Below are 24,693 nucleotides of genomic sequence, written 5' to 3' on the forward strand. Positions count from 1 at the left end.
GTAACAGGAAGTCTTAACCAACCAGAGAATAACAGGAGGTTTACACAGAATGACAGTTTAGATGAAATTTCACAGACACGTGGAAGCCTCATAGCTTGGGAGGGGAGTGAATCCAAGAGCAGGAAGTGCAAAGGCCCTGGTGCAGGAGGAGCATTAGAGGTCAGGGCAGAGGGCAAAGGTCGAGGAGGTCGGAGCCGGGAACGTGGGTGCTCATCAGACTGGGAGGACATTAGGTTCTGGGGACCAGGAAGTTTAAGGAAATGGGCGATATCCAATAAAGGAAGCCATTTGCCTCCGTACTAGCTGGACTCTTTGGATTATAGGCAAAGGGTCACGTGTGTAAAGTGTAGGAAAGGGAGGACTGGACTGGGAAGATGGTTCAGTGGGTAAAGGTGTTTGTTGCCAAACCTGATGACCTGAGTTCAGTCCCCAGGAGAGGAGAGACCCAACTCCCGCATGTTGTCTCCAGACCTACGTCCTGGGAACATGTGCAGCTACAGGTCAGGGAGGCATAAAGTAAATAAAAATGTAAAAAAAAAAAACAAAGCTTTTGTATCCGTCCGTGGGTGCTCACAGGCGCTGGCTGTCTCTCTACCACCTGTTGGGGTCTCATGAGTAGAGCGCACCAGGGAGGCACTAGACTGGATCTGGCGCTGCCGGAGCTCTAGCTCAGCGGGCATGCACAGGTGGGAAGGGGTCCACCGGGGAGTGGCCTCTCCTGCCTTCGTTTCCACAGTCTGAGAAGCAGCGGCCTCACACCCACCCCAGCAAGGGGAAGGGCTGCTTTTTCTGTATTACAGCAGGGATATGCAGTCTACCTGAGATTTCCCTGTGATGGGATCTTTCAAGAAGCCCTCCTCAAGTTGGTTCCCTGCCCATGCTGATGGACAGCAGCCGCACTACCACGCGGTCAGATATTTGGGTGCCTGGTTACACTTTCCAAGAAGCAGAGCCAAGGCAGAATTTTTCTTTTTTTGTTTGCTTGTTTATTATTATTTATGCATGTGTGTGTGAGGCTTGATGACTGTGTAGCATGTGCATTCAGGTACCTCAGAGACCAGAAGAGGGTGTCAGAGTCCCTGGAGCCAGAGCTACAGGTGGCTACCATCTTGGAAGATGACCATCTTATGAAGCTCACCTTTTAAAAATTCTTATATGTGCATGGATTACAGTTTCACCATTCATGTATGCACGTGTATCTACACACATGCCAATGATTCTCAGACTTACCACGGAACATTAGGACTATGATTTCCAATACTCTTAACTGTTTATAATACAATTGAAAAACTCAAAATTTAAAAGATATTTACTGACCAAGAGAATATTTGTGTCAGCTACTTCAAGTAATTTATCATTTATTAATATACCCTGCCCTTACATTCTCTTAATTACTTTTTATATCCAAAGTAATGGATTTTATTATGGCATTTCCACCCATATGTGTCACTACTATATTCTGTTCTTTTGTGTCCCATGTAAAACCTAAGTCTAAAGTTGTGTGCGTGTGTGTGTGTGTGTGTGTGTGTGTGTGTGTGTGTGTGATATGTGCAGGTTATGAGTGTAAACTCATTTCTATGACATTTAGTATGCATGTCTGTATGTGCATGTGCACACGTGCACTGCACACCAGAGCACTTATGTGGAGGTCAAAGGACAGATTTCTGTCCATTCTGTCCTTCCACCGTGTGGCTCCCAGGGCTAGAACTCAGGTCATTAGACTTAACAGCAAGTGCCTTTACCCGCCCGGCCATCTCACCAGCCCTGTTGCCATCTTTGAAAACCAAAGGACAGCTTTCCCCAGTTTGTTTGGCAGGAAGAAAAGTCCTTGAGGGGCTTGAGCTTCCTAGGTACATTTTGCTCCCATGGCCTGTGGTTATTTCTGCCCGACAGAGGGCCAGGTTCACTGCTGCTTCCGCTTAACTCAGCAAAGAGAACCTGATGGTGCGGATGAGGGGCTAGGAGCATCCTGCAGTCGTGTCCCTGTCCTCCGTCCTTGCCACCTTCCTTCCCTGACTCTCTAGTTCAGACCCAGGATTCCCCTCCAGCTCCATCGAGCAGCCTCAGAAACCAGGCCTGGTGGCTCACACCTTAAATCCCTGTCCTGGGGAGGCTGAGGCTGCTGGATCTCTGAGTGTGAAGCCAGCTCGGTTTACAGATCCAGTTCCACATCAGCACAAGCTGCATGGAGAGAGCCTGTCTCAACAAAACCAAAGTGATATGTTGAAGGGAGCAGGTGAGGGGCAGTGAGTTTGCTGGCCCCTCGTCCACAGACAGGTCGGTGAGGGTGTCCGAAGAGGCTCCAGTCAGAGAAAAGCTGCTTCAGGTCACACCCGTGGGCTGTGTCGGGTGTGCGCCACCATTTGACAGCTTCCCCGTAAACAGAGTAGCGGGCTTTGAGGAAGCACCAATACGAATTCTGTTAAGTAACCCAAGAGAAAATGCCATTTCCTCATCATCTCCTCAGACTGCTCCTTTTGAGTTTATTGAGCCATGGCCCCCCAGACAAAGTGCCACAACCACAGGCCAAGTCCCGGGGAGACAGGGTTTGTCCAAGCCCACAGTCCCAGGCAGCTATCACAGTGAACCGGGAAAAGTGAGCCGAGCCCACAAGGCAGTCAAGAAGGACCCAAATCACTGCCAAGTTCATATATGTTCTAGACATGTGACCACGAGGCAGTTCTGTCTGGGAGGAAGCTTCTGTCTAAATAAAAGCAGTGTCTTAGGGGTGCCGATTCAGTCCCATTCACGAAGTGCTCACCAGCATGCACAGGGCCTCAGGTTCCATCACCAGCCCACACCTGTAATCCTGGAAATGGGAGAGCAGAGACAGGAGACTCCCAGGGGTTTGCTGGCCAGCCCATCCGAGCTCCCAGTTCAGTGAGAGACCCTGCCTCAAAACACAAGGTCGGAAACAATAGAGGAAGACGCCACTGTTGGCCTCTGACCTGCACATGTGCTGACACACATACACAGTAATGCCAGGACATAAGTTTGTGCCTCTTGCATGATATATTTCACTCTATGATATAAAAAATGTAATTCTTTTTTATCCTGTCACCTGCCTGTCATTTTAGTACTCAAGAGGCTGAGGCAGGAAGATTGCAGATTCAAGCCAGCCTGAGCTACAAAGCAAGGCCTCTGTTTCCAAAAAAAAAAAAAAAATTACTTTTTTGAATAAAAAATACAATTTAAAGAAAAGCAAATTTATTGCACATACTGTAAGAGGGTGCTGAGCAAGTATTAGTTGGAGGTTTGCCCACAGAGTGACATCAGTTTTTTAATCTGAGGAAATATTTCTGGTATGTTTTAACCATGAGCACACATGTAGATTTGCCAGATTAAAATACATGGGCTTAACATGGGCCCCTAATCCCAAAGGTGTTTCAAAGGACTATATCAAGTGTTGTTGGACAACAATATTTCATTACCTTTTATTTATTTAGTGCGCATGCACATGTGTGAGTATCCCTGTGGAGGGCAGAGGACAACCCACAGGAGTCAGTGAAATGCAAGTTTTGAGACTGGGTAGCAAGTATCACTACCCACTGAGCCTTTCTCCTCAGCCCTGATAATAATGTTTGTTTGTTTGTTTGTTTGTTTCCGGAGCTGAGGACCGAACCCAGGGCCTTGTGCTTGTTAGGCAAGCGCTCTACCACTGAGCTAAGTCCCCAGCCCCCTCCCCCCCCCAATAATAATCTTTTAAAGGTAAATTACCAATTAAAAAAAAGAAAGGAAAGAAAAGAAAAATAGCCGGGTGGTGGTGGTACACACCTTTAATCCCAGCACTTTACCCCCCAAGGCAGAGGCAGGTGGATCTCTGTGAGTTCGAGGCCAGTGAGGTCTGCAGAGCTCCAGCACACCCAAGGCTACACAAAGAAACCCTATCTCCAAAACCCAAAAACTAAAATAAAATAGAATAAGAATAAAAAGTTGTTCTACTTAAAAAAAAAAAAAAAAAAAAAAAAAAAAAAAAAAGGTAAATTACCACCAAGACACATATTTGGTCTTGGTAAAGTGTAGCCTGGTGTTTGCCCTTCATCTCATAGAAACATTCTTCAGAGATGTCAGCCCTCTGTTCCTCGTGGGCAGAGAGCAGATTCTTACTGCTATTGTGATAACTGACCCTTTCCACGGCTACTTCTAAATGGTGCCCAGCCCACAATCTGTGAGCACCATATACAGCAGTTAAACTCTGAGGGTCTGTGACTTGAAGGGACAGTGTTCACCGAAGGTGACAGACATATCCTTGTGTTTGGGCTTCACATCTCAGGCCACATCCCCCTTATTTTTAAGTAGCTCATTAAGTTGATTTGGAAACTTCAGCCTTTTTTAATCCAGTAAGATTGAGAGTCTACAAATTTATTTCTTGGGCCTGGGAATGTCATTCAGTGTTAGCGAATGGTTGCCCCAAAAGACAAAATACAAGTAAGCCGGATATGGTGGCCACCCCTTTAATCCCAGCACTCAGCAGAGACAGATGGAGCTCTGTGAGTTCCAGGCCAGCCAGGCTACGGTAGCAAGACCTTGTCTCCAAAGAAGTCAATAAATAAAATGTAAAGCAAGCAGACTTCCTTTCCTGCTACCCCGGGAATGGGTGTGTCCACTGTTAGAATGACTCACAGCCCGATCATTTGCCTCTCTAGTACTAGACCTGAGTTCAATACCCGGGGCCCACATTGTAGAAGGGGAGAGCTGACTCCTGAAGTTGTCCCTGACCTTACGCACATGCCATAGCACACACACACACAAACATACATACATCAATAAATGTAATTCTTAAACAAGAAAAAAGGGCAAAGCAAAGACTCACATTATTCATTTTATCAGTTGTATTTAAAGTTAAAAGTTTGGCCTTCATCTTTGAACTAATTCCTAAAGTGGTATCTTGGCTTTTTTTTTCTTTTTCTAAGACAGGTTTCACACTGTGTGTAGCATTTTTAATATATACTTTAGTGAGTTATTTAATGTGTCAATAACAATCAAAAGTGATGTCAGATTTTAGCTTTCTAAATGTATTCCAATGTCTATACATCTAACACAATAAAAATACCAGTAACTTTTAATTTAATCATCAGGGTCCTAAACCTAAATTAGTCATAATTTTGCTTGTTTGGTTGGGGTTTTCTTTCTTCATTGTTGGTTTTGTTTTTTGAGGCAGAGGCTTACTAACGTAGCCCAGGCTGGCCCCAGACTGCCCTGTTTCCTCGGCCTCCTGAGTACTGGGATTGTAGACATACATCGCCACACCCTGGGTTCTAGTTTTTTATTACTTATGAGGGTGCGTGATGTGAGCACTGTGGCTTCTGGTACCACTGGCCGCCTTTGCACGTGAAGTCACCACCACTTGAAGTGTGACTGCTGCTGCCCCTTACCCCACGTCCTTCCTCGATGGCCCTGCTTACGTCTCACCAAAGTCACGGCTCGGAGCCGCAGACTTTGTGTCTCTGACGAGGCTGGCATTGAAAAGTTTCACGCTTTTCTGATCCTGTCGTGTTAAGTAAGTTCAGTTTTAGATGTGGTGAGATTTCATTAGTAAATACAGGATGATGAGAGAGGGGCCTTGCAAGAAGCTCAGGCCCACTGCAGGGTTGCCGTCACACGCCAAGCTCGTTTGTCTATGTGCCGCAAATTCAGACCTCCTGGGAAGTAATACGAATTAATTTAAAAGGATCCTTCAAACATTTTTTTCCTAAGTTTCAAAATACCTATGTTAAAGAATTTTTTTTATTATTATTATTTCAGGAGTGGGGCGAGGCTCCCACTGTTCTGCCCACAGTGACCTCAAATCTGCAATTTTTCCTACCTCTTGGGTGCTTCAAAGTGCAGGTGTATCTTAGGGGGTGCTGATTATAGGTGCCCACAACCTCGCCCAGCATAAGTAATGCATTGTTTATTTGTTTATTTATTTATTATTATTATAGCTTTACATCAAGACCTGGTTATAACATTTCATTTCCCTCAGAAAAAGTCTACATATTTTTTTTGACAATTTCAGATAAATGATATGGTTTTGTATCTTCTGAATCTCTTTGGTCCTTGCTTTGTAATGAAGGGGAGGGCAATTATATGTTTTTTTAAAATTTTCAGGTACTCTTGGAGAAAATGCAAACAAATGGTTTCTCCTAGAACCCTGGGGAATAAGAAATTGATTTCTCCTTCCCCATTTGAGCATGTGCTATTTAAAAATCCCCCACTGTTGAACATGGTTTTGAGCTACTAATTGCCAGAGTACTGTTGGGGGGTGGGGGGGGCTGTTTTTAATTTTCTAAAGGTTAACATCCCAACTGACTGAATGACCAGCTCATCTTGTACAGAGGGGGCATGGTCCTCTGAAAACATTTTTTTCCTTTAAAAGTCATTTCAGTTGCATTTAAGGAACATCCATTATCATCTGTCCAGGGCATGTTATTTTTTTTTTTTTTCTTTCCACGGAGCATTAGAATGAGATTAATCATCTTTGGCCATCAAGAAAGCACAGGACTCGATTAAATCAGTCAAGGACATTAAATACCAGCCTCGCTGAGTCTGCTGGCATACCGATGCCCGAGTTGAGGGACCGTTTGTGAAAGTATCATTTGGTTTGGAATTGTACGCCTGTCTCTTTAAATCTAAAAAAAAAAAAAAAAAAAAAAAAAAAAAAAAAAAAAAAAAAAAAAAAAAATCCTTTCAGAAGCTGTAGAGAGAAGGTGCTAGAACTGTGTACGATCATGACTGGAAAGCAGGATCCCTCAGTGACTGCCGAATCTTCCCAGCACAAGACAGAGAGGCGGCTGGCCACAAGCCTCCCCTGATCCCCCCACCCCACCCCCAGAAGAAGGATGACCCCACCGACCAGCTCACAGATCCAATTCAATTGACAACGCAGCTCTTTCAAGGGAATGAGGCGGAGGCTCGCTTTTATGTTAAAAGCCACCAGCATCCTCCCCGCCAGACACGGACATGACATTTTTAAAGGAATTATCTGGTCACCGCGTTTTAGGCAGACCGTGCTGAAGCGTCGTCCGGCCGCGCCATTCTCTTCTCTCCCCTTCCTTTTTGCGTTTGCATCTATGTGATTCCGGAGGTAAAGGGGGGAAAAAAGCCTGCCAGGGAGTCAGAAGGCATCCCACGAGCGATCAGCTGACATTCCTAACCGAAGGCTGCAATGTGTTGCTTATTCATTTTATACCGTGGGAGCTGCGGGGACTAGAGAAGCTGAACTATGCATTTCAAACAGCGGTGCTTGTTCAGAAAGAGGGGTGAGAGAGAGGCAGCCGGCGAGGAAAGAGCGCAGCTGGACTTCCTCCTTCTCTTCATCCATTTCTGCAGGATCATGTATTCGTAAGGGATGAGGCGGGCCACGGCGATCCCAGGCCTGAGCCGCGGCCTACCCAGTCAGTTCAGAGCCAGGCCCTCCACTATCGGAACCGAGAGCGCTTTGCCACGATCAAATCCGCGTCTTTGGTAAGCCGATGCTGCTCTCCCCACCTTCCCTTGCCTTCCCCTCCTCCCTGTCTGGCAGCCTCTGGCCCTCCCTGAGCCTCCCTCGGCTTCATGGATGGGAGGAAAAGCAGCCAGGGATGTTGTCTCCCTCCAAATAATTTTATTCATTTTAGGGGGGGGAAGAAATCTGTTGGCATAGCAACCTGATCTGAGATATTTAGCATTGTCTATGGCATAAAAAAAAAAGCCTCTGTGATGTGTGTGTGTGTGTGTGTGTGTGTGTGTGTGTGTGTGTGTGTGCTGTATATGTAAAATATAAGGTTTGGGGATGAGTTGCTGGCATGACCAATTTTTTTTTTAAGCGATCTGTGTTTTAATCAAAATAAATAATTCTAAAAATATTTTTTAAGATATGGATGTGTGTAGGGCACTATGCTTCTTTTTATATAGGTGCATGTGTGTCTCTATGATACACATACATACATACACACACACACACACCCCAAAAGGTAAAACACGATTTAAAAAAAAATATGTATATATGGTTGCCGGCTACCATCTATAATTGTAGAAAAATCAGACACTTGCTTCCCAGGGACAGTCCACTGGTTCGTTCTGGTTCATTCATTTATTTATTGCAATGGTGGTAGTGGCCGAGCTTCCCCCATTTAACCCCTGAAGAATTTCCTGAGAGCCATAAAGCGAGGAGGGCTTTGTAGGGGAGGCTGGCAGCCGCTGTGGGAGCCGAGGGGCTGTCGGATTCCTCAGCATTTTTACTACTGCGAATGTGATTGCCGGGTGCCCTTGTAGTAGCAAAAGGGGTGTGCGCAGGAAGACTTAGTTTTCATGCCTCCTCCCCTCGGCCCCCCACGCGTGCGCGTGCGCGCTCACACACACACACACACACACACACACACACACACACACACACGTCTCTCCCTCTCCCTCTCCCCATTTCATCCTTAGCCTTTGGAACTCTCTTTCAGCCATTCCACCTGAATCGCACTTCTCCGGCAGGAAAATGATTGAAATATTAGTTGTTTTGCCCAAATGGATATGTTAGAGGTCACATGAGCGGGAAGAGTTACTGTACACTGCTTGGCCGTTACATCCAGAACCCATGATGACATCATCTGAGGCCGACCCAGAAATAATCGGTTTTTTCTTGTCCTATTTTTCAAACCTGATTTCTACTTTTATCCCCCCCACCCCCACCCCACCAAGTCCTTTTTTAAAGGCTCCAGTGATGTTTGAGATTTGGAAGGCATTATAATCTTTGAAAGAGCAAATGGGAGGAAAATGGAGACGATAGCGGCAGTCTATTGCTCATGCCCACTCCATGTCAGGGGAAAAAAAAAAAAATCACACAGTTTAACGTAGTCTGTTCATAAAGAATCCCACTCCCGAGTTCTTTGATGCTGAAGTTTCTTGTAACCTCTTTAATGGGCAATTTTTCATCTGAAAGGAACACCCTGCCGTGTGACGGAGATCTCAAAATGTCCACTCTGTGGCTGCTAATGCTTGGCAAGCATCTCCCAAAACACGCCTGCGAATCCGCTAGAACATGGTGGGGCTGTCCACAGTTGCCTCCGTGCCACGGTGTCTGACAAGAAGGCTGTGACTACTCACCACAGGCTCCCGGGGGGCTCGTCCCCTGGACCCCCACCTGCTCTCCGAGGAGTGGGAAGAGAGGCCGTGGGGAGCCCTCGCAGCAGGGGCAGGCTGCAGGGAGGTGAACCCCAGCCCCAGCAGTTCCCCCCCATTGTGGGACAGGTTCTCTGCTTTCCCTCAAGCCACGCCCTCCTTCCCACATCATATATTCATGACTCTCTCCTCCCGCCCTTCATTACTACAGCCATGCTGGTGTAGTCTCATGCCGGCCTCTGAAAACTCCCTCCGGGGCCGCTCGGCGTGGGCTCCAGCCACCACAGCCGCCTTCTCAGTGGCTAACAGAAGCCGCTCCCCTGCCAGGCCACTTCAGGCTATGAGCAGAGAGCCCTTGGAAGCCTCCCTGGATGCTCCAAGCTTCAGAGTAACCCACCCCACCCCACCCCCAGTGCAGGAAACGGCTGTGGTCCATCCCTCCGGTGGAATTCTGATGTGTCAAAAGGTCTCTGTTCCAATCCTGACCTAGAGACCGAGAAACCTGGGTTTGGGTGGGGCGGCAGCTGACGCTCTAGGCACAGAGACCAGCGGCATCCCCTCTCCAGACGGGATGCTGTCCGGGTCATGATGGTATCCTTGGAAGTTCTTCTGAGTAGCTGGCAAATTTTGAGGGAGACGAATAAAGGAATGAAGGGAAGAATGGAGTGTGGCATTGGATGGTTGTGTCTGTGTCCCATTTGGGGCCGTCTAACTATTGCCACGGCTATGTTCATGTGTATTATCAAGTCCTTCAGTCCTGCCCCTCACCACATGGTCTCAGACACTTAACCCAAGGACTGTCCAAGCCAAGACACTAGAATAGTGGAAAGAAGTGTGTGATTTTAGAAAATGGATCACACATCCTATTTTTTTTTCCATAGATCCCAGTTCAAGTGAAAAGGACTAAGGTAGTGTAAATAGCATTTCATTAAGCGCAGGGTCATGGGACAGCGGGGATCCTCTCATTGGTAGTCAAGCCACGGGTCAAACTGACAGTCGATGGCAATACTAGACTGATGGGTTGGTGTGTCAACCATGGGTTCATCGGCTGGATTGGATCGTACCCTTTCTCCGTGGTTTCCCTCTGGTGGCTGCTGACCAGTCACCGAGATCTGGACGTGACCAGGCAAAGAGCACAGACAGAAACACACAAGCTCACTCTTCCATTGTGCGCTCAGTATGTGCTGAGAACGTCTTTCACTTGACTTGCCAACCCACGCCCACACTTACCACTTCTCAGATGCGTCTCATGAACCCACCTTTTCCACACAAACCTACAGGAGGCCCTCGCTGGACACTGCCTCCTCTCACTCAGTATGGCTCTCTGTGTTGTGTCTCTGAATGAGGTGTGTGGTGGCCATGAGCTGTGGGCTCTTGCTCCTGGGGGTATGGTGGCCATGAGCCGTGGGCTCTTGCTCCTGGGTGTGTGGTGGTCATGAGCTGTGGGCTCTTGCTCTTGGGTGTGTGGTGGCCATGAGCCGTGGGCTCTTGCTCCTGGGTATGTGGTGGCCATGAGCCGTGGGCTCTTGCTCCTGGGTGTGTGATGGTCATGAGCCATGGGCTCTTGCTCCTGGGTGTGTGGTGGTCATAAGCTGTGTGTGGTGGCCATGAGCCGTGGGCTCTTGCTCCTGGGTGTGTGGTGGTCATGAGCCATGGGCTCTTGCTCTTGGGTGTGTGGTGGCCATGAGCCATGGGCTCTTGCTCCTGGGTGTGTGGTGGCCATGAGCCGTGGGCTCTTGCTCCTGGGTGTGTGGTGGCCATGAGCCGTGGGCCCTTGCTCCTGGGTGTGTGGTGGCCATGAGCCGTGGGCTCTTGCTCTTGGGAGTATGGTGGTCATGAGCTGTGGGCTCTTGCTCCTGGGGGTGTGGTTCTCTGGGCACCTTAAAACAGAGTGTTCTGGGTTCCACACACTGCTCTTCTGTTGCTTGTGGGACAAGGGAGAAGCAAGCCATGGTGGGGCTTTAGAACACAGCTTCTTCTTTCGAGCCTCCCGTGAGCAGCCTTTCCCAGCCTCGTGTAGACCTCAGAGAAGGAAAGGAACGTCATGGCCTTTCTCTGCCTTTCTCCGACCCTCTGTGAGAAAGTGTGGTTTGAGCTGGTCTGTTGTCTAGAAGAGAGCAGTTTATGTCGTTCTTCAGAACTGTCTCTCCGGGTCCTTGGCCCTTGGAGGGGGACCCTCCTTGGGTCTTACTGCCGGTGAATGGCACGCCCAGTGTTTGCGTTCTGCGACTGACCCATGAGAGCAATTCTGGCTGTTTGGGTGTTTGAAGTCACTTCCTCAAATGTTGCCATGTTCTGGGTCCCTGGCAGCTTCTGTAGCAGACGGTGTCATAAAGAGCATCAGGGTCACCCGTGTCTACCGGATGGCTCATTGGTTGCCTCCTACAGGAAGGCTCGTTGGAAAGGAATGGTCTGGCCACCGAGCGAGTTTGTAAGAGACCACACGTTAGGGAGAGGGCATGAGAGGAAAGTCTGGTTTAAGCTCCTCAGAAAAACATGGAAGAGAAACCGTTGTTCCATCCCTGTCCTGCTGGTTCTCTCACTTGGCCTCATCAGACTGAGAGGAAAAATGCCTAGGAGGCGGGGAGGGATCTGCATCTGGAACGTTTGAGGCGCTGTCAAGCTGTTGAACTCATCTCAGTGAGTGTGGCCCGCTCCTGTGGCGCCTCTCAGGAGCCCAGCGCTAAGCTAAGCTAAGTTCGAAAATGTCTCCTTCCGGACGGTGCACCAGAGGATGCGTTATCGATACGCCGCAAATCTCAGGGCTAGGAGGACAACTCAGCCAGTGAGGTTCAGATTCCCTGCACCCATGCAGCCAGCCACCTGTGACTCTGTGCCACCAGTTCTCAGGCGGGGGCGGGGCAGGGCAGGGGCAAGAGTAGGGATGGGCAGATCCCTGGAGCTCAGTGGCCAGCCAGCCGAGCTGAATTCATGTGTTCATCCCCTCCCCCCCCCGAAAAAAAAATAAGGTGGAGAACACCGACATGTTGACCCCTGGCCTCTGTACACACCCAGATGGACATGTACATATCACACATGCGTGCACACACATGAATATTACATACTTTTTTCCCATGGCCTGCCTGCTTAACTCACTATTTGATCCCAGTTTCCTTCACCTGTGCTGTCTGTCAATCAATACGTCCAACCCACATGGCCACTCCCTCAGGAAACACATAGTTGAATGAGTGACGTCCCTACAGCCACTGCCACATGAGGATTGGGATTGAGAAGTGTGCGTTTTAGCTGGGTGTCGTAGTGCAACCTGTGGTGCCCCTACACGGGAAACAGAGTCGGGAAGAGCTCGAGTTCAAGACCAGCCTGGGCTACATAAGGAGATCCTAGCTCCCGTTTTTCAAAAAAATGATGAGTGTCACTTATTCTCTCTCTGTGTGTGTGTGTGTGTGTGTGTGTGTGTGTGTGTGTGTGTGTGTGTGTATGAGAGAGAGACAGACAGACAGACAGAATGTAGAAATCTCCTGGTATCCCTCAGCTGTTAGTGGAGAACTTAAAACACCTTCCCTCGGGTGTTCTGAAGGGCGTCTTGTCGAGGCTCCGCAGCCAACCCAAGGCACTCACCATATTCTCTCCGAGAACTTGCTGGCGGGTGATTGCTGCTCAGCGCTGAGGTGACCACTTCCGCTGTGTCCACTGCTCTGCTCCTTAGGAAGACTTCATCCTGCTCATGGGCTTTGGTCCCTCGAAGCCTATTGTTGAGTGGTTCCTGTCAGCCTTCATGCTCGCGCGTGGGGGGCGTGTTCTGGGCTGTAGGTGAAACGGTTTGCTTCGGAGCCAGGTCTTCTAGTATTAAACAGGGTAGTGTGTTGAGCAACTGGAATCTTCCTTTAAAAGGTGTTGCAGGCCTCCTGGCTACGACTCCTTAGCTGTTGCTTATTTGTTATAGTGTCTCTATTCCAGGTATGTGAGGTGAGCAGTAATTCTGACTCGGAAGTTATATGTGGCCTAGGAGTATAGCTCAGTGGGTAGAGCACATGCGGGACACAGTGGGAAATACACATACTTAATCCCTTTTTAGTTGGGGGCGGGAGCAGGTGTTAGTACAGAAGCCAGGGCCTCATGCATGCTAAGCACGTGTTCTGTCGTGATTCCCCCTTAAAGCCCACACACTGGCCAGAGGTGATTGCATTGTTAAATGTGCTCTCCCACCAGGATTGGTGGCGCATGCCTTTAATCCCAGCACTCGGCAGGCAGAGGCAGGTGGATCTCTGTGAGTTCCAGGCCAGCCTGGTCTACAGAGCAAGACTCTGTCTAAGAATGAAAATGAAACGAAGCCCTTTCTCTCCTGTCCACTTGTTGAAAGCTAGACCTGCCCCCCCCCCCGCCCCGAAGCAGAGGCATGGGGGAGACATTTCTCCGGGGCTGGCGGGGGAGAGCAGGGGAGCAACAGGTCATTCTTGTCCCCTCGAGTCAGAGGCTCCTCGGCACGTTGACACAGGCCACCCCACCCAGTCCACCACACTGAGGAGAACTGGGCTCACCCCACTTTCCCTAAGGAAGCATCAAAAGACTTGAAGAGGTCAAGTGTTCGCCCAAGGTCATAATTAGGACAGAATGGGTGTTTTCTCCCAGCAGCCTGTGGCATGGCACCGTGGCACTTCCCGCTTACATTTGGTCCCATTGAGATGCCCTTGTAAAACTGTAGTCACCACATCCCATAGCTTCTTTTCAGCTTCACACTCAATGTGTGATTCAGACTTACTGTTCTCCCCAGCTTTGACTTTTTTTGGGGGGGGAGGGTTTCCTTTGGTGTCTTTATAACAGAGAATGATCACTATCTATCTGCCTTGATGATGGGGTCCCTCAGGAAGTTCAAGAACTGTGGGCCCACGGTGTATAAAAATTAAAGAAGTAGCTGGGTGTGTTGATGCAAGCCTTTAATCCCAGCACGCTGGAGAACAGAGCCTTCATAGTGAGTTCCAGGCCAGCCAGGGCTGCACGGTGAGACCCCATTGCAAAAGAAAACAACACGAGAGAGAGAGAGAGAGAGAGAGAGAGAGAGAGAGAGAGAGAGAGAGAGAGAGAGAGAGAGAGAGAGAGAGAAAGAATATCAGGGTGGTAGTCTGTAGCCACAAGTGTGGCAGCCTAGAGCCTCAGTACCTGAGAGGCTGAGGAGGCAAAGTAACAAGTTTGGGGCCTGACCAGGCTACACAGTAAAGTGTCTGCTTTATTAGCGTGAGGACCAGAGTTCAGATCCCCAGAACCCAGTGGCATGTCCCTGTAACCTCAACACAGAAGGGGTAGCAAAAGGCAGATCCATGGCAGACTTTGGCCAGCCAATCTAGCAGGGTTCATGAGTTTCAGACTCACCGAGAGACCCTGTCTCAAAAAATAAACATAGAGAGAGGTTTGGGAGAGCTATCCAGTGTCAGCCTCCCCTCCGGCCTCCGCACACGTCAGCAGGCAGGCAAACTCACAAACGTGTGCACACACCCATACTAACAACTTCATCCACCACACACACGGACACAAGTCCAAAAGATAAATTATAAAGTACATATAAAGTATATGAAATTATCAGTTTTTTAATATATAATTTATTTTTTATTTCACGTTCATGGGTGTTTCGCCTACGTGTATGTCTGTGTGAGGGTGTCAGATGCCCTGGAGCTGGAGTTACAGACAGGTGTGAGCTGCCATGTGGGTGCTGGGAATTAAACTCATGTCCTCTGGAAGGACAACCAGGGCCCTTAACGGCTGGGCCATCTCTCCAGCCCCAAATTACCAGCTTTTTTAAATGCTATTGACCAAACAGTATGCTCTTCAGACACATGGTGTAAAAGTGAAATGAGAATTCATAACCTAATTAACAAATGATCACTATATCTCACATTGCATTTCACAACTGGCCATTGCTCATACTTTCGCTTAAGCTTGTGTGTGTCTACCTTGGTGGCTCACGCCTGCCAACCTCCTACCTGGGAGTCAGAGGTCACCCTGAGCTACAGATAGAGACCTCATATCAAAACACCCCTCTCCGTATGTGCCCCGGAAGACGGTCTGAAAGTCAGGAAGCTCGGTGGTGACAAATGGAAGGTTGTGTTTGGAGTCTGAGGAAGGTGATTCTCCTAACCGTGGGGGGCGCCAAAAGCAAAGCTGCCCTCCTGGAAGACAGCCAGGTACAAGGAGGGCGTGCTGGGCTCTGCCAGTTGCCTCTGTCACACATTTGAGCTGGGTGTGATAAGACAGGCAGTGGGACCACCCTGTTTGCAGGGACCCAGGCCCTGGTAAGACAGGAAACGTCCCTCGCCTCCTTCCCAGTCCGTCATGAGGCCTCCTGGCATAAGGTTAGTCATCCCAGAGTTGTCAGCTGCGGGCCGGGACATGTGCAGGGTTTGGATGCATCGCGATGGCGGCGTTAGGGTAAGCCCTGGCTCCCTCTGGGAATCTCATTAAAGAGGGAATTCCAGAGGGCTGGGGAGATGACTCAGTGGATAGAGCGCCTGCTGCGAAGAAGCTCAGATCCTGGCACCCATGTGAAAGCCAGGCACTGTAGTCTGCGCCTGGGACCTCAGCACACTGGGGAGGTAGAGACCTGAGGACTGCCATGCCTCCCCCGGCAAGCCAGCCTAGCCAAAATAGTGAGCTCCAGGCTGAGTGAGAGACCCTCTCTCAAAAAATAAGGAGAATGATAGAGAAAGCCTGCCCTCCATGCCCACATTCGTGCGTGATTGTGCACACACACACACACACACACACACACACACACACACACACACACGAGGGAATACTAAAGTGAAAAGTTAATATCTGGATAAAATATGTCTACCTGGACATGGCCATGGTACTTGTTTGGGGGGGGGGTGCGGGGAGAATCTGATTTCAAAAGGGGCTGTTTTTATTTTGTTTTTCCCTAAAGTCATCCTCGTGTGTGATATAAGCATATGGGATTGAACCTTATACACATATCTCAAAATACTTCTGTGTTTCCCTCTATCCAGATATAAATACATTTAAGAAAATAATAAAGGGACTAGGTGCAGTGAGATGGGTTGCTAATCCTGGTACTCGGGAAACAGAGGCCGTAGGCTCTCCCTGAAGGTCAAGGCCCCTGGGCTACACAGGGACACCCTGACTCCAGAAGGGGAAAAAAAAAGATGTCTGGGGGTTTAGCTCAGGGGTAGAGAACATGCTAGTGTCTCACTCCCAGCATCGGGGGGGAGGGGGCAAACATGGTGTAAACATACCTGTCTAAAAGAGAAGGATGGAGCGCGTTGAGACCAGCCTGCATAAAGGGCAGGCTAGCACTGGCAACCTTAGTTTCCTTTCCAGTACCCAGAATATAAATAAATAAATAGATCACTTGGTATTGTAGCGGCGAAACATATCACTCATTTCTCTCAGAGTACTAGAGGGCTTTAGGGTGATGCCAGGATGTTCTTTGTCGGCTAGCCTTAAAATATCCTCTGCTCTCCGTCCTGGAGAGGAATGTCCTTCCAAGTGAGGCATGCATAGGAAGCCGCATGTCCGCTCATCAGGAAAGATTAAAGTCCGCTCCCAGGACAGTCCTCCCTCTACAGCAGCGGTTCTGGAACACCCTTCCCATCGCTGTGACCCTTTAACACAGTCCCTCATGTCGTGGTGACACCCCCCCCCATCACATCACTTTCATTGTCACTTCATACTTCATAACTGTAATTGTGCTACTTGTTAAGAATCTGAAACTAGACATAACTATCTGATGTGCAGGATATATGATATACAACCCCTAAGGGGTCACAACCCACAGGTTGAGATCCTCTGCTCTATAGCAAGGGCCCAGTGGAGAGTGCAGGGACACCCTTCTGAGAGGTGCGCCATCCGTGGAACACAGTTTGACCCACAAACTACAAACAGTGCAGGGCGTTAATAGCGCGGGATTTTCCAGGAAAACTTGTTTTGGGGGGGAAGTGGGGAAGGGAAGTAGCCAGACGATGCTGTGAAAAGTAAAGTTAGCATCCTGATGCTGAAATCCAAGGGCTTTTCTAAAATAGGGAAAAGGAGAAGGAAGTGATGGATGGCTCCATGGGGTGGGGGGTATGGGGACGGGGAGCTAATGAAGGAGGCCAGAAATTCCCAGAAGGGTCAGAGGAGGAGACGAGATACCCAGGCTGCAGGCTCCCCTGGTAGCCTTGGGCTTGCTGGACATTGAATTTGTAATGAAATCAGGAAAAGTGGTCCAGCTACACTCATAGGGACATTGTCTCCTTCGTAGGGAAAAAAAATTGTAACTTGTGGGTCGATCTTTTAGGGATGTGGCTAAGGGAGACATAAGAGTTTAAAAAACTTTGTGTGTGTGTGTCTGTCTGTCTGTCTCTCTCCCTATTAGGATGATCCTTTGAAAAAGCACAGCTTCTCACCTGGAGGGCCCCACTACCGTGTGTGTGTGTGTGTGTGTGTGTGTGTGTGTGTGTGTGTGTGTGTGTATGACTGTTAAAGATATATGAATGACCTGCCTCCAGTCTCAATTTCTCTATTAAATGAGAACAGTAACACCCACCTCGTGAGTGTGTAAAAGCGCTAAGCAGATGAGGCATTTTGAGGATGACAGAGTGTCCGGCAGAGCCCACCCCCCCACCCCCCCACCCCACCCCCCACCCCCCGCTCCAGCCCATCCCCGGTCAACCCGGTGACCCGAGCTCTGCCCCTCCCCTGCCTCAGGTCACACGGCAGATCCATGAGCATGAGCAGGAGAACGAGTTGCGGGAACAGATGTCAGGTTACAAGCGGATGCGGCGCCAGCACCAGAAGCAGCTGATCGCCCTGGAGAACAAGCTGAAGGCTGAGATGGACGAGCACCGCCTCAAACTCCAGAAGGAGGTGGAGACGCATGCCAACAACTCGTCCATCGAGCTGGAGAAGCTGGCCAAGAAGCAGGTGGCTACCATAGAAAAGGAGGTCAGTGTGCCGGGCGTGGGGGGCGTGGGGGGCGGGGCGCCCTCAGGTGCTGGGGGTGGGGGCGGCCAGGAGGCAGGGGTTGGGGGGGAGGACCTTTAGGTGCTGCCAGCCCTTGCCAGTCTCCACCAGTGGCAGAGTCAGCAGGGAGAGGGAGGGAGTAGCAGGGGGGCACTGTTGCTGGGTTGGGGGTCCTCCCTGAAATTGCCATGGAAGGTAAAATTATCAGGTGATTTCACTCGGATGTGTTCAGAGCAGGGCTCCCTCCACAGTGGCCAAAGAGCCAGTCAAGGGAAGCAAAATGCCACTGTCTTTGAGGACCGTGCGTAGCTCCGATCCGTCTGCGCCGGCCGCACCCCTGTTCTCCTCAAACAGCCCCTTTCGTGGGGAACATCCGTCCCTGCTTGTGACGGCTACTGTATCAGCCACTGGCCACAAGGAAGTTAAGCTGGCTGTGATTGGGGTTTTCTGAGAAGAGATCTCTCTTCCTCATCCAGGTCTTTAGCCAGTGTAATTATTTGAGTTAATTTTTTGGTAGCGCTGGGGATGGAACCAAGACTTTCTTGCATGCTCACCCGAGAGTCACTCTCGGGCCCTCTAAACTAATTTGGAAAGCCTTCTCTCTGGATGTGTTGGAATGCACCTGTAATCTCGGGGATTTGGGTGCCCGGGCAGGAGGATTCCCAATTCAAGGCCTTCCTGGCTTCTATCATGCTGCCTTGTCACATAAAAAAAGAAGAAAAAAAGATAAAATGATAAGACAAATCAAGATGATGTCTTTATTACTGTCAAATGTTTAATATTAGGAGGGAAAGATGGGCCAGGCATAGTCGCATGCCTGTAAACCTACCGAAAAGGTGGAGGGAAGGTGGAGACAGGCAGATGAGACAGGCAGATATGTGGGACCCACTGGCTAGCCAGCTTAACCTAATCGGTGGTAAACCTCAGACCAATGGGAGACCTTGTCTCTGAAACCAAGATGATGGGTGGGGGTGAGGGGTGGGGTGGGGAGAGGGATGGGGTGGGGTGGGGTGGGGGCGAGGGATGGTTCAATAAATAAGAGCACTTACCAAGCAAGCGTGAGGACCTGCGTTCGGGTCCCAGCGCCCTACATGGGCATGGCTGTATGCACACCTGTAACTCCAGTGTGGTAGAGATGGAGACCAGAAGATCACAGGGGCTCGCTGGGCGCTAGTCTAGTTTCAGACTCAGCACAAGACCATGGCTCAAACCAGTAAGGTGGAGAGGGATAGAGCAGGACATCTATGTCCTCCTCTGGCCTCCAGGAGTGTGCACACTCAAGCACAAGCACCTCCCCCATGCTCGTACACCACATTCGCATAAATAAATATATATATATATATATATATATATATATATATATATATATATAGTGGGTGAATAAAGAAAAAATGTGTGTGGCCCTCATAGAACAACACCTGAGATTGGCCTCTGGTGTCCACATGCATCCACACACATATGTGCACACACACACAGAGGCACCTTCATATCTGATCTACCTTCATATCTCCCCTATCATTGGGAATGTATTTTTAAGATGCAGAAGAGCCACAGAAGGCATTATCTTTTTTGTGTTTCTTTGGAGACAAGGTTTCTCTGTGTAACAGCCCTGGTGGTCTTGGAACTTGCTATGTAGACCAGGCTGGCCTTGAGTTCACAGAGATCCACCTGCCCCTGCCTGGGGGTTAAAAGCGTGCACCATCACCACCACCACAACCTACCTGGCTTGGAAGGCATATCTTTAGATAGATAGTCTTTCGTTCTCTGTCCAGGGGTGACATTGTCTGGCACTCATGGACAGCTGAGTCTGGGGAGCTCAGGCTGACCTCGGCCACCTCTGTCGTCCTCTCAGGCGAAGGTAGCCGCAGCAGATGAGAAGAAGTTCCAGCAGCAGATTCTGGCCCAGCAGAAGAAGGACTTGACAACTTTCTTAGAAAGTCAGAAGAAGCAGTACAAGATTTGTAAGGAAAAAATAAAAGAGGTAAGTAAGGATGCCTGCACCTGAGGTCACCTGCACTTTGAACTGGCTAAGAGCTTGAAATGGCCCATCTTGCCCTGGGATCGGCTTTAGAATTCAGCAGCCCTGACTTCTCATTAGAATCCTCGGAAGGCTTAGTAAAGCCGAGATCGGCAGACCCCTCCATCCTCCCGTCTTCATAGGCCTGGGGTAGAGTTTGAAAACTCACCTTTCCGACAAATCCCATGGGACACCAATGTCGCTGAGCGAGGGGCTGCATTTCAGGAATCATTGATCTAAGGTGGGACCATTCTCCAAACCTTTCTCCACACATCAGCCAAAGAAGTAGATTTAAGCCATTTAAACGCATCTCGGCCTTGGAAAACCAACCATCTTCCCATTGTTCTCAGAGAAGGTCAAAGTTCTGAAGACCCCACGTGGTTAACCACCAGTCTCCCCTCACCTCCCTTCCCCACCCCAGCCTCCTCAAGGCTGCTGCATCCCCAGGATACCCTTCAGTTCCTCAGATGTAACAAGTTCTCCCTCCCGAGGCCTTTACACGTGGCATTTCTTTACCCCATCTGCAGTTCTGCCCAATTCATTCCTCCTCCTTGTAAGAGTTAGGATCGATTATTGAAATCTTAACTCAAATATTATTTCCCCAGAGAGGCCTCTCCTAACCACCTCGGCTAAGATACACTTCTCCCATTTCACAAAACTAGAGTTGTTTTTTTTTTTTTTTTACTAATTATTCAAAGTCCTTACTTCTCTGCTAAACACCATAAAAGCAGAGAGCATGTCTGGTGTTGCCCAAGACTGTGTATGATACGTGAGTCTATTTGCCACGTGACTAGACGATTCCAGAACGTTTGGCCGAAGAGCGCAGATGGACTTAAGAGCGTCCCCCGAGGTTTAATAAAGCACAGCCTGGGGCCCTGCCCTAGTGACGTCTTCTGCTAGAGCCCACCATCTGATTGGCGGGTAAAGGGCACAGGACCTAGTGTGCGATCTGCGAGGGAGTGGGTAGGATATCCAGAGGATCTCAGGCTCTGCCCAGCAAAGACGTTGCTGCAGCTGATCCACGCTGTCTGAATGCTGGGGGTCTCTGACTCTCTGAGTCCTGAAAACCAGAGAGGAAATAGAAATAGCCCAGGGAAGAAAAGGTTCCCGCATTTTCTTCAGCTTTTCGTTTGTATTTTTCTTTTGTGGTGGCAAGATCTTGCTGGATCTTGGAGGTTGCTTTGATTTTTTTTTTTTCAATAGGAAATTTTGCTCTTTCCCTCAACTCCAAATACTTCCTCCTTTATAAACTCTACGTATTTGTTCCTGCTCTCGAGGCCACCCTCTACAAGTATGACTGCCCATCTTGGGCATTTGCAACACCAGGATGTTGGGGGTCGACTGAGATACCTTTAAAAGATTCCCCACCAAACATCTATCCCGGAGTCCTGTCCCACTCCCAACCCAGTCCTCGGGTTAGCTTTGGGTCACCAGACTTAGATAATGTAAAAGGTTTGGGCCTTTTCCTGGAGAGAAGCAGGTCCAAAGTCAACCTGAGGTGGCCTCAGCCACTTATGAGCAGAGCATGCTCATCGCGTGTGTTCAGATACCTCTAGAATTTCACGTGTGGACCAACCAGAGCAGTATGGGAAGGACAGTAATAATCCAGTCTTGATTTTGGAGTGACTGTTTATGGTCACATTTGAGCTCAGACATGCAAACGCGGGGCTCACGCCGAACCTTGGGGTGACGTCGTGGCATAAAGAGACATCATTCAGCCTGTCTGTCGCAGGCTGTCTGATTTACAAGGACTTATCGGTGGCAGAGGGCAAAACTAACCTAAGTAATGGTGGGTTTTAACAATCATTAAGAAAAACAAGTGGTTTCAGATGTGTGAGGAGGGTTAACCAAACCTAGGTCAAGTTCGTTGGTATGAACGAAGGTCGGTACTCTGTATGCTCTCCAGAAGTGTCCTCTTGCCCACTCCAGGCTAGCGTCCCAGATCTTGCGGTAGGCAGCCCTCTTCACATTGCCCATGTATCCTGGGAAGCCAGAGTGGAGATTTCCTATGCGTGGTTTCCTCGCTCTCTGATCCCAGATGAAGCACAATTCTTTTTGTCCTGGAACTTAACCACATCTGCAGAGTCCCTTCCTAACTCGGAAACCCATCGACTTCTCTTTAAGCTTCTTCTACCTCCTCCTCATTCCAAGCCACTCTGTGTCCCCCAGCCTGACCTTCCCGGGAGACTCCCAGCTGCCTGCACAGCTGGTCCTGGTCCTGCCTCTCCACACGGCAGCCAGCATCCACTTCCTCGTGACGGCAACTCCCACATACAGAACAGCCGTTTTCCCAGACCCAAGGTCCTGGGTGGGCTTGGGATGTAGCTCACGGGTAGAGTGCTTGCCCAGCATGTCTGAGTCCCTGGGCTCAGTCCCTAGAACTGAGTAAAACACCAATCTGAACTTGGTCTACACGTCCCTGGGCCGACCGGCCTCGTGGCCCGTGAGACCCCACAGGCCATTGCCTCCAGTCACTTCTTGACTGAATTAATTCCACCCCATGCAAGAGTTTTTCCCAGGCTGTGCCCTCCGTCAGCCTCTGTCCCCTACTTACCTCCCGTTCGTCCCTTCCGATGTCCACATAGCTGTTAGTCAGGTCAAATGCTTTCCACCAAATCCTCTTGGAGGACGCCGGTCCTTCCCTCGAAGGCAGGTTTTTGACAGTCATCTCATTCCTTTCCGCGGCTCTGAAATCCGGTTTGGACTCTGGGTTGTTCAACCCTCGAGTGTCAAGGTGCCGGGATCCCTTGGTCACCTGCCGCCTGCTAACCCTGTGGTCAGGGCTTAGAGTCGATGGCTGATGACTGAATACATGATCTCTGAGCGTGAGAAGACAGATGGAGACAAACTCAATACCCCCTCACTTAACACTCAAGTAATTGGGGAGAAGACAATTGCGGGGGGGGGGGGGGGGGGGGGGAGTGTGTACCACAAAGCCTTTCTGTGTTGAGATCCACACCCACCATCTCCATGATCTGACCTGTCCTCGGTGCCATCCCGTTTGATGGGCCTGGATATGTTTGTGGGTTTTGTTTTTTTTTTTTTTTTGTTTTTTTTTTTAAGGTTTATTTATTTATTATGTATACAGTGTTCTGCCTGCATGTATCCCTGCAGGCCAGAAGAGGGCACCAGATCTCATTTCAGATGGTTGTGAGCCACCATGTGGTTGCTGGGACTTGAACTCAGGACCCCTGGGAGAGCAGCCAGTGCTCTTCACCGCTGAGCCAGCTCTCCAGCCCCTGTTTGTGTTGTCGTTTTAAGGAAATGAACGAGGACCATAGCACACCCAAGAAGGAGAAGCAGGAGCGGATATCGAAGCATAAAGAGAACCTGCAGCACACGCAGGCCGAGGAGGAAGCCCACCTGCTCACTCAGCAGAGACTGTACTATGACAGAAACTGTCGCTTCTTCAAGCGGAAAATAATGATCAAGCGCCATGAGGTGGAACAGCAGAACATTCGGGAGGTATTTGTCACTCCGAAGCCGTCTGAGGGGCAGTGGGGGGTCCGTCTCCTCCATTCCGTTCCTAAATCCTTAGCCGTTCGCACAAGGCAGGGGTCCTACGCAAAACGTGTCAGGGGATGACGTCACCTCCGATCAGAGAAAGCCGATAATTTTCAGCATAAGGACCAGCCTTAAATGGGTGAAAAGCAGTGTTATAACGAAGGTGCACGTGCATCCTATCACACGAAGCAGGGGTATGGGGGAGGGAGGGCGGAGCTTCCGCTTCCAGCCTCCTTGTCAGAGCCCTAGGTTTCGTGATTCTACAAGAAACACTTAAATGACGGAGTGATGCTCTGCGCATCATCGCGTTCGCTGTCATCCAGTGCCCACAGAGCGCCTCCTTTGTGCCAGGCTCTATGACAGACACCAGGGGCTACCAAGCAGCACCTGTCTGCCGAAGTCTGGGGGGGGGGCAAACAGACATAACTGACTGAACGTCAATCTCCCGCCTGAGTGGCAGTGATGGGCTGAGATGGGGCTTGGAGGAGAAATCAAGGGCAGCCAGAGATCTGGGCGAGTGGAATGCAGCCTGGGGACAAGGGCAGCTGGCTGGAGCAGGCTGCGGGCCTCATTTAAAATGAAGCCTTCCGACTGTACCCTGAAGGCAGTGTGAGCCCTGAGAGGTGTTTAGGCAGGGGAGTGACCGGCAAGCACTGGCTTTGCTTGTGAGACCCAGAGCATCAGTGTGAGACCCAGGCTACGCTGGTGAGAAGCCAAGAGCAGGGAGGAAACAGGTGCTCTTCCTCTATGAGTTCCAGCCCAGAGGAGGCGGTGGCACAGAAAGGGGAGGTTATATCAGAGCGGCATGCCTCAAGTCAGATGCTGCTAAGTCTTACCAGTTTCCCATGGGGATTTCAAACAGAGGAGTCCAGAATGGTTTCTGCCTAGAGACTGAGGCAGGCTGACAATTTTGAGGCTAGCCTGAGCTACATAGGAAGCCCACATCTCAAAAGTAATGATGATGGAGCTAGGGAGGTGGATCGGTGTGTCAAGAGCTTGCCACACAAGCGTGAGGACCTGGGTTCCCAGCACCAAACTCCAGGTGCTACAGTGTGCATCTGTCATCCTGGCACTGGGGAGGCGGGGACAGGAGGACACTTGGGGCTTGTGGTCCCTCCAGTCCAGGCTAATCAGGGAGCTGTAGGTTCAATGAGAAACCCTGTCTGAAAATATAAAGTGGATAGAGATTG

At 49.7% G+C, this 24,693-nt stretch overlaps 1 protein-coding gene across 5 annotated transcripts in view; it reads left to right on the forward strand.

Annotated features, from left to right (window-relative positions):
* Taok3 (TAO kinase 3) overlaps positions 1-24,693 on the forward strand; it is a 183,082-nt gene that overhangs the window by 136,415 nt on the left and 21,974 nt on the right. For 4 of the 5 annotated variants that reach the window (XM_028878825.2, XM_028878824.2, XM_037198641.1 and 1 more), the window contains 4 exons: positions 7,312-7,446; positions 17,728-17,964; positions 19,835-19,963; positions 23,261-23,464. In XM_028878825.2, coding sequence (XP_028734658.1) covers positions 7,312-7,446; positions 17,728-17,964; positions 19,835-19,963; positions 23,261-23,464 — 705 coding nt within the window. Of the gene's footprint in view, positions 1-7,050; positions 7,067-7,311; positions 7,447-17,727; positions 17,965-19,834; positions 19,964-23,260; positions 23,465-24,693 lie in introns of those variants that run through there. The other variant, XM_037198642.1, reaches the window with a different exon arrangement.

Source organism: Peromyscus leucopus, chromosome 23 (assembly GCF_004664715.2).
Source record: "Peromyscus leucopus breed LL Stock chromosome 23, UCI_PerLeu_2.1, whole genome shotgun sequence".
Taxonomy (NCBI): domain Eukaryota; kingdom Metazoa; phylum Chordata; class Mammalia; order Rodentia; family Cricetidae; genus Peromyscus; species Peromyscus leucopus.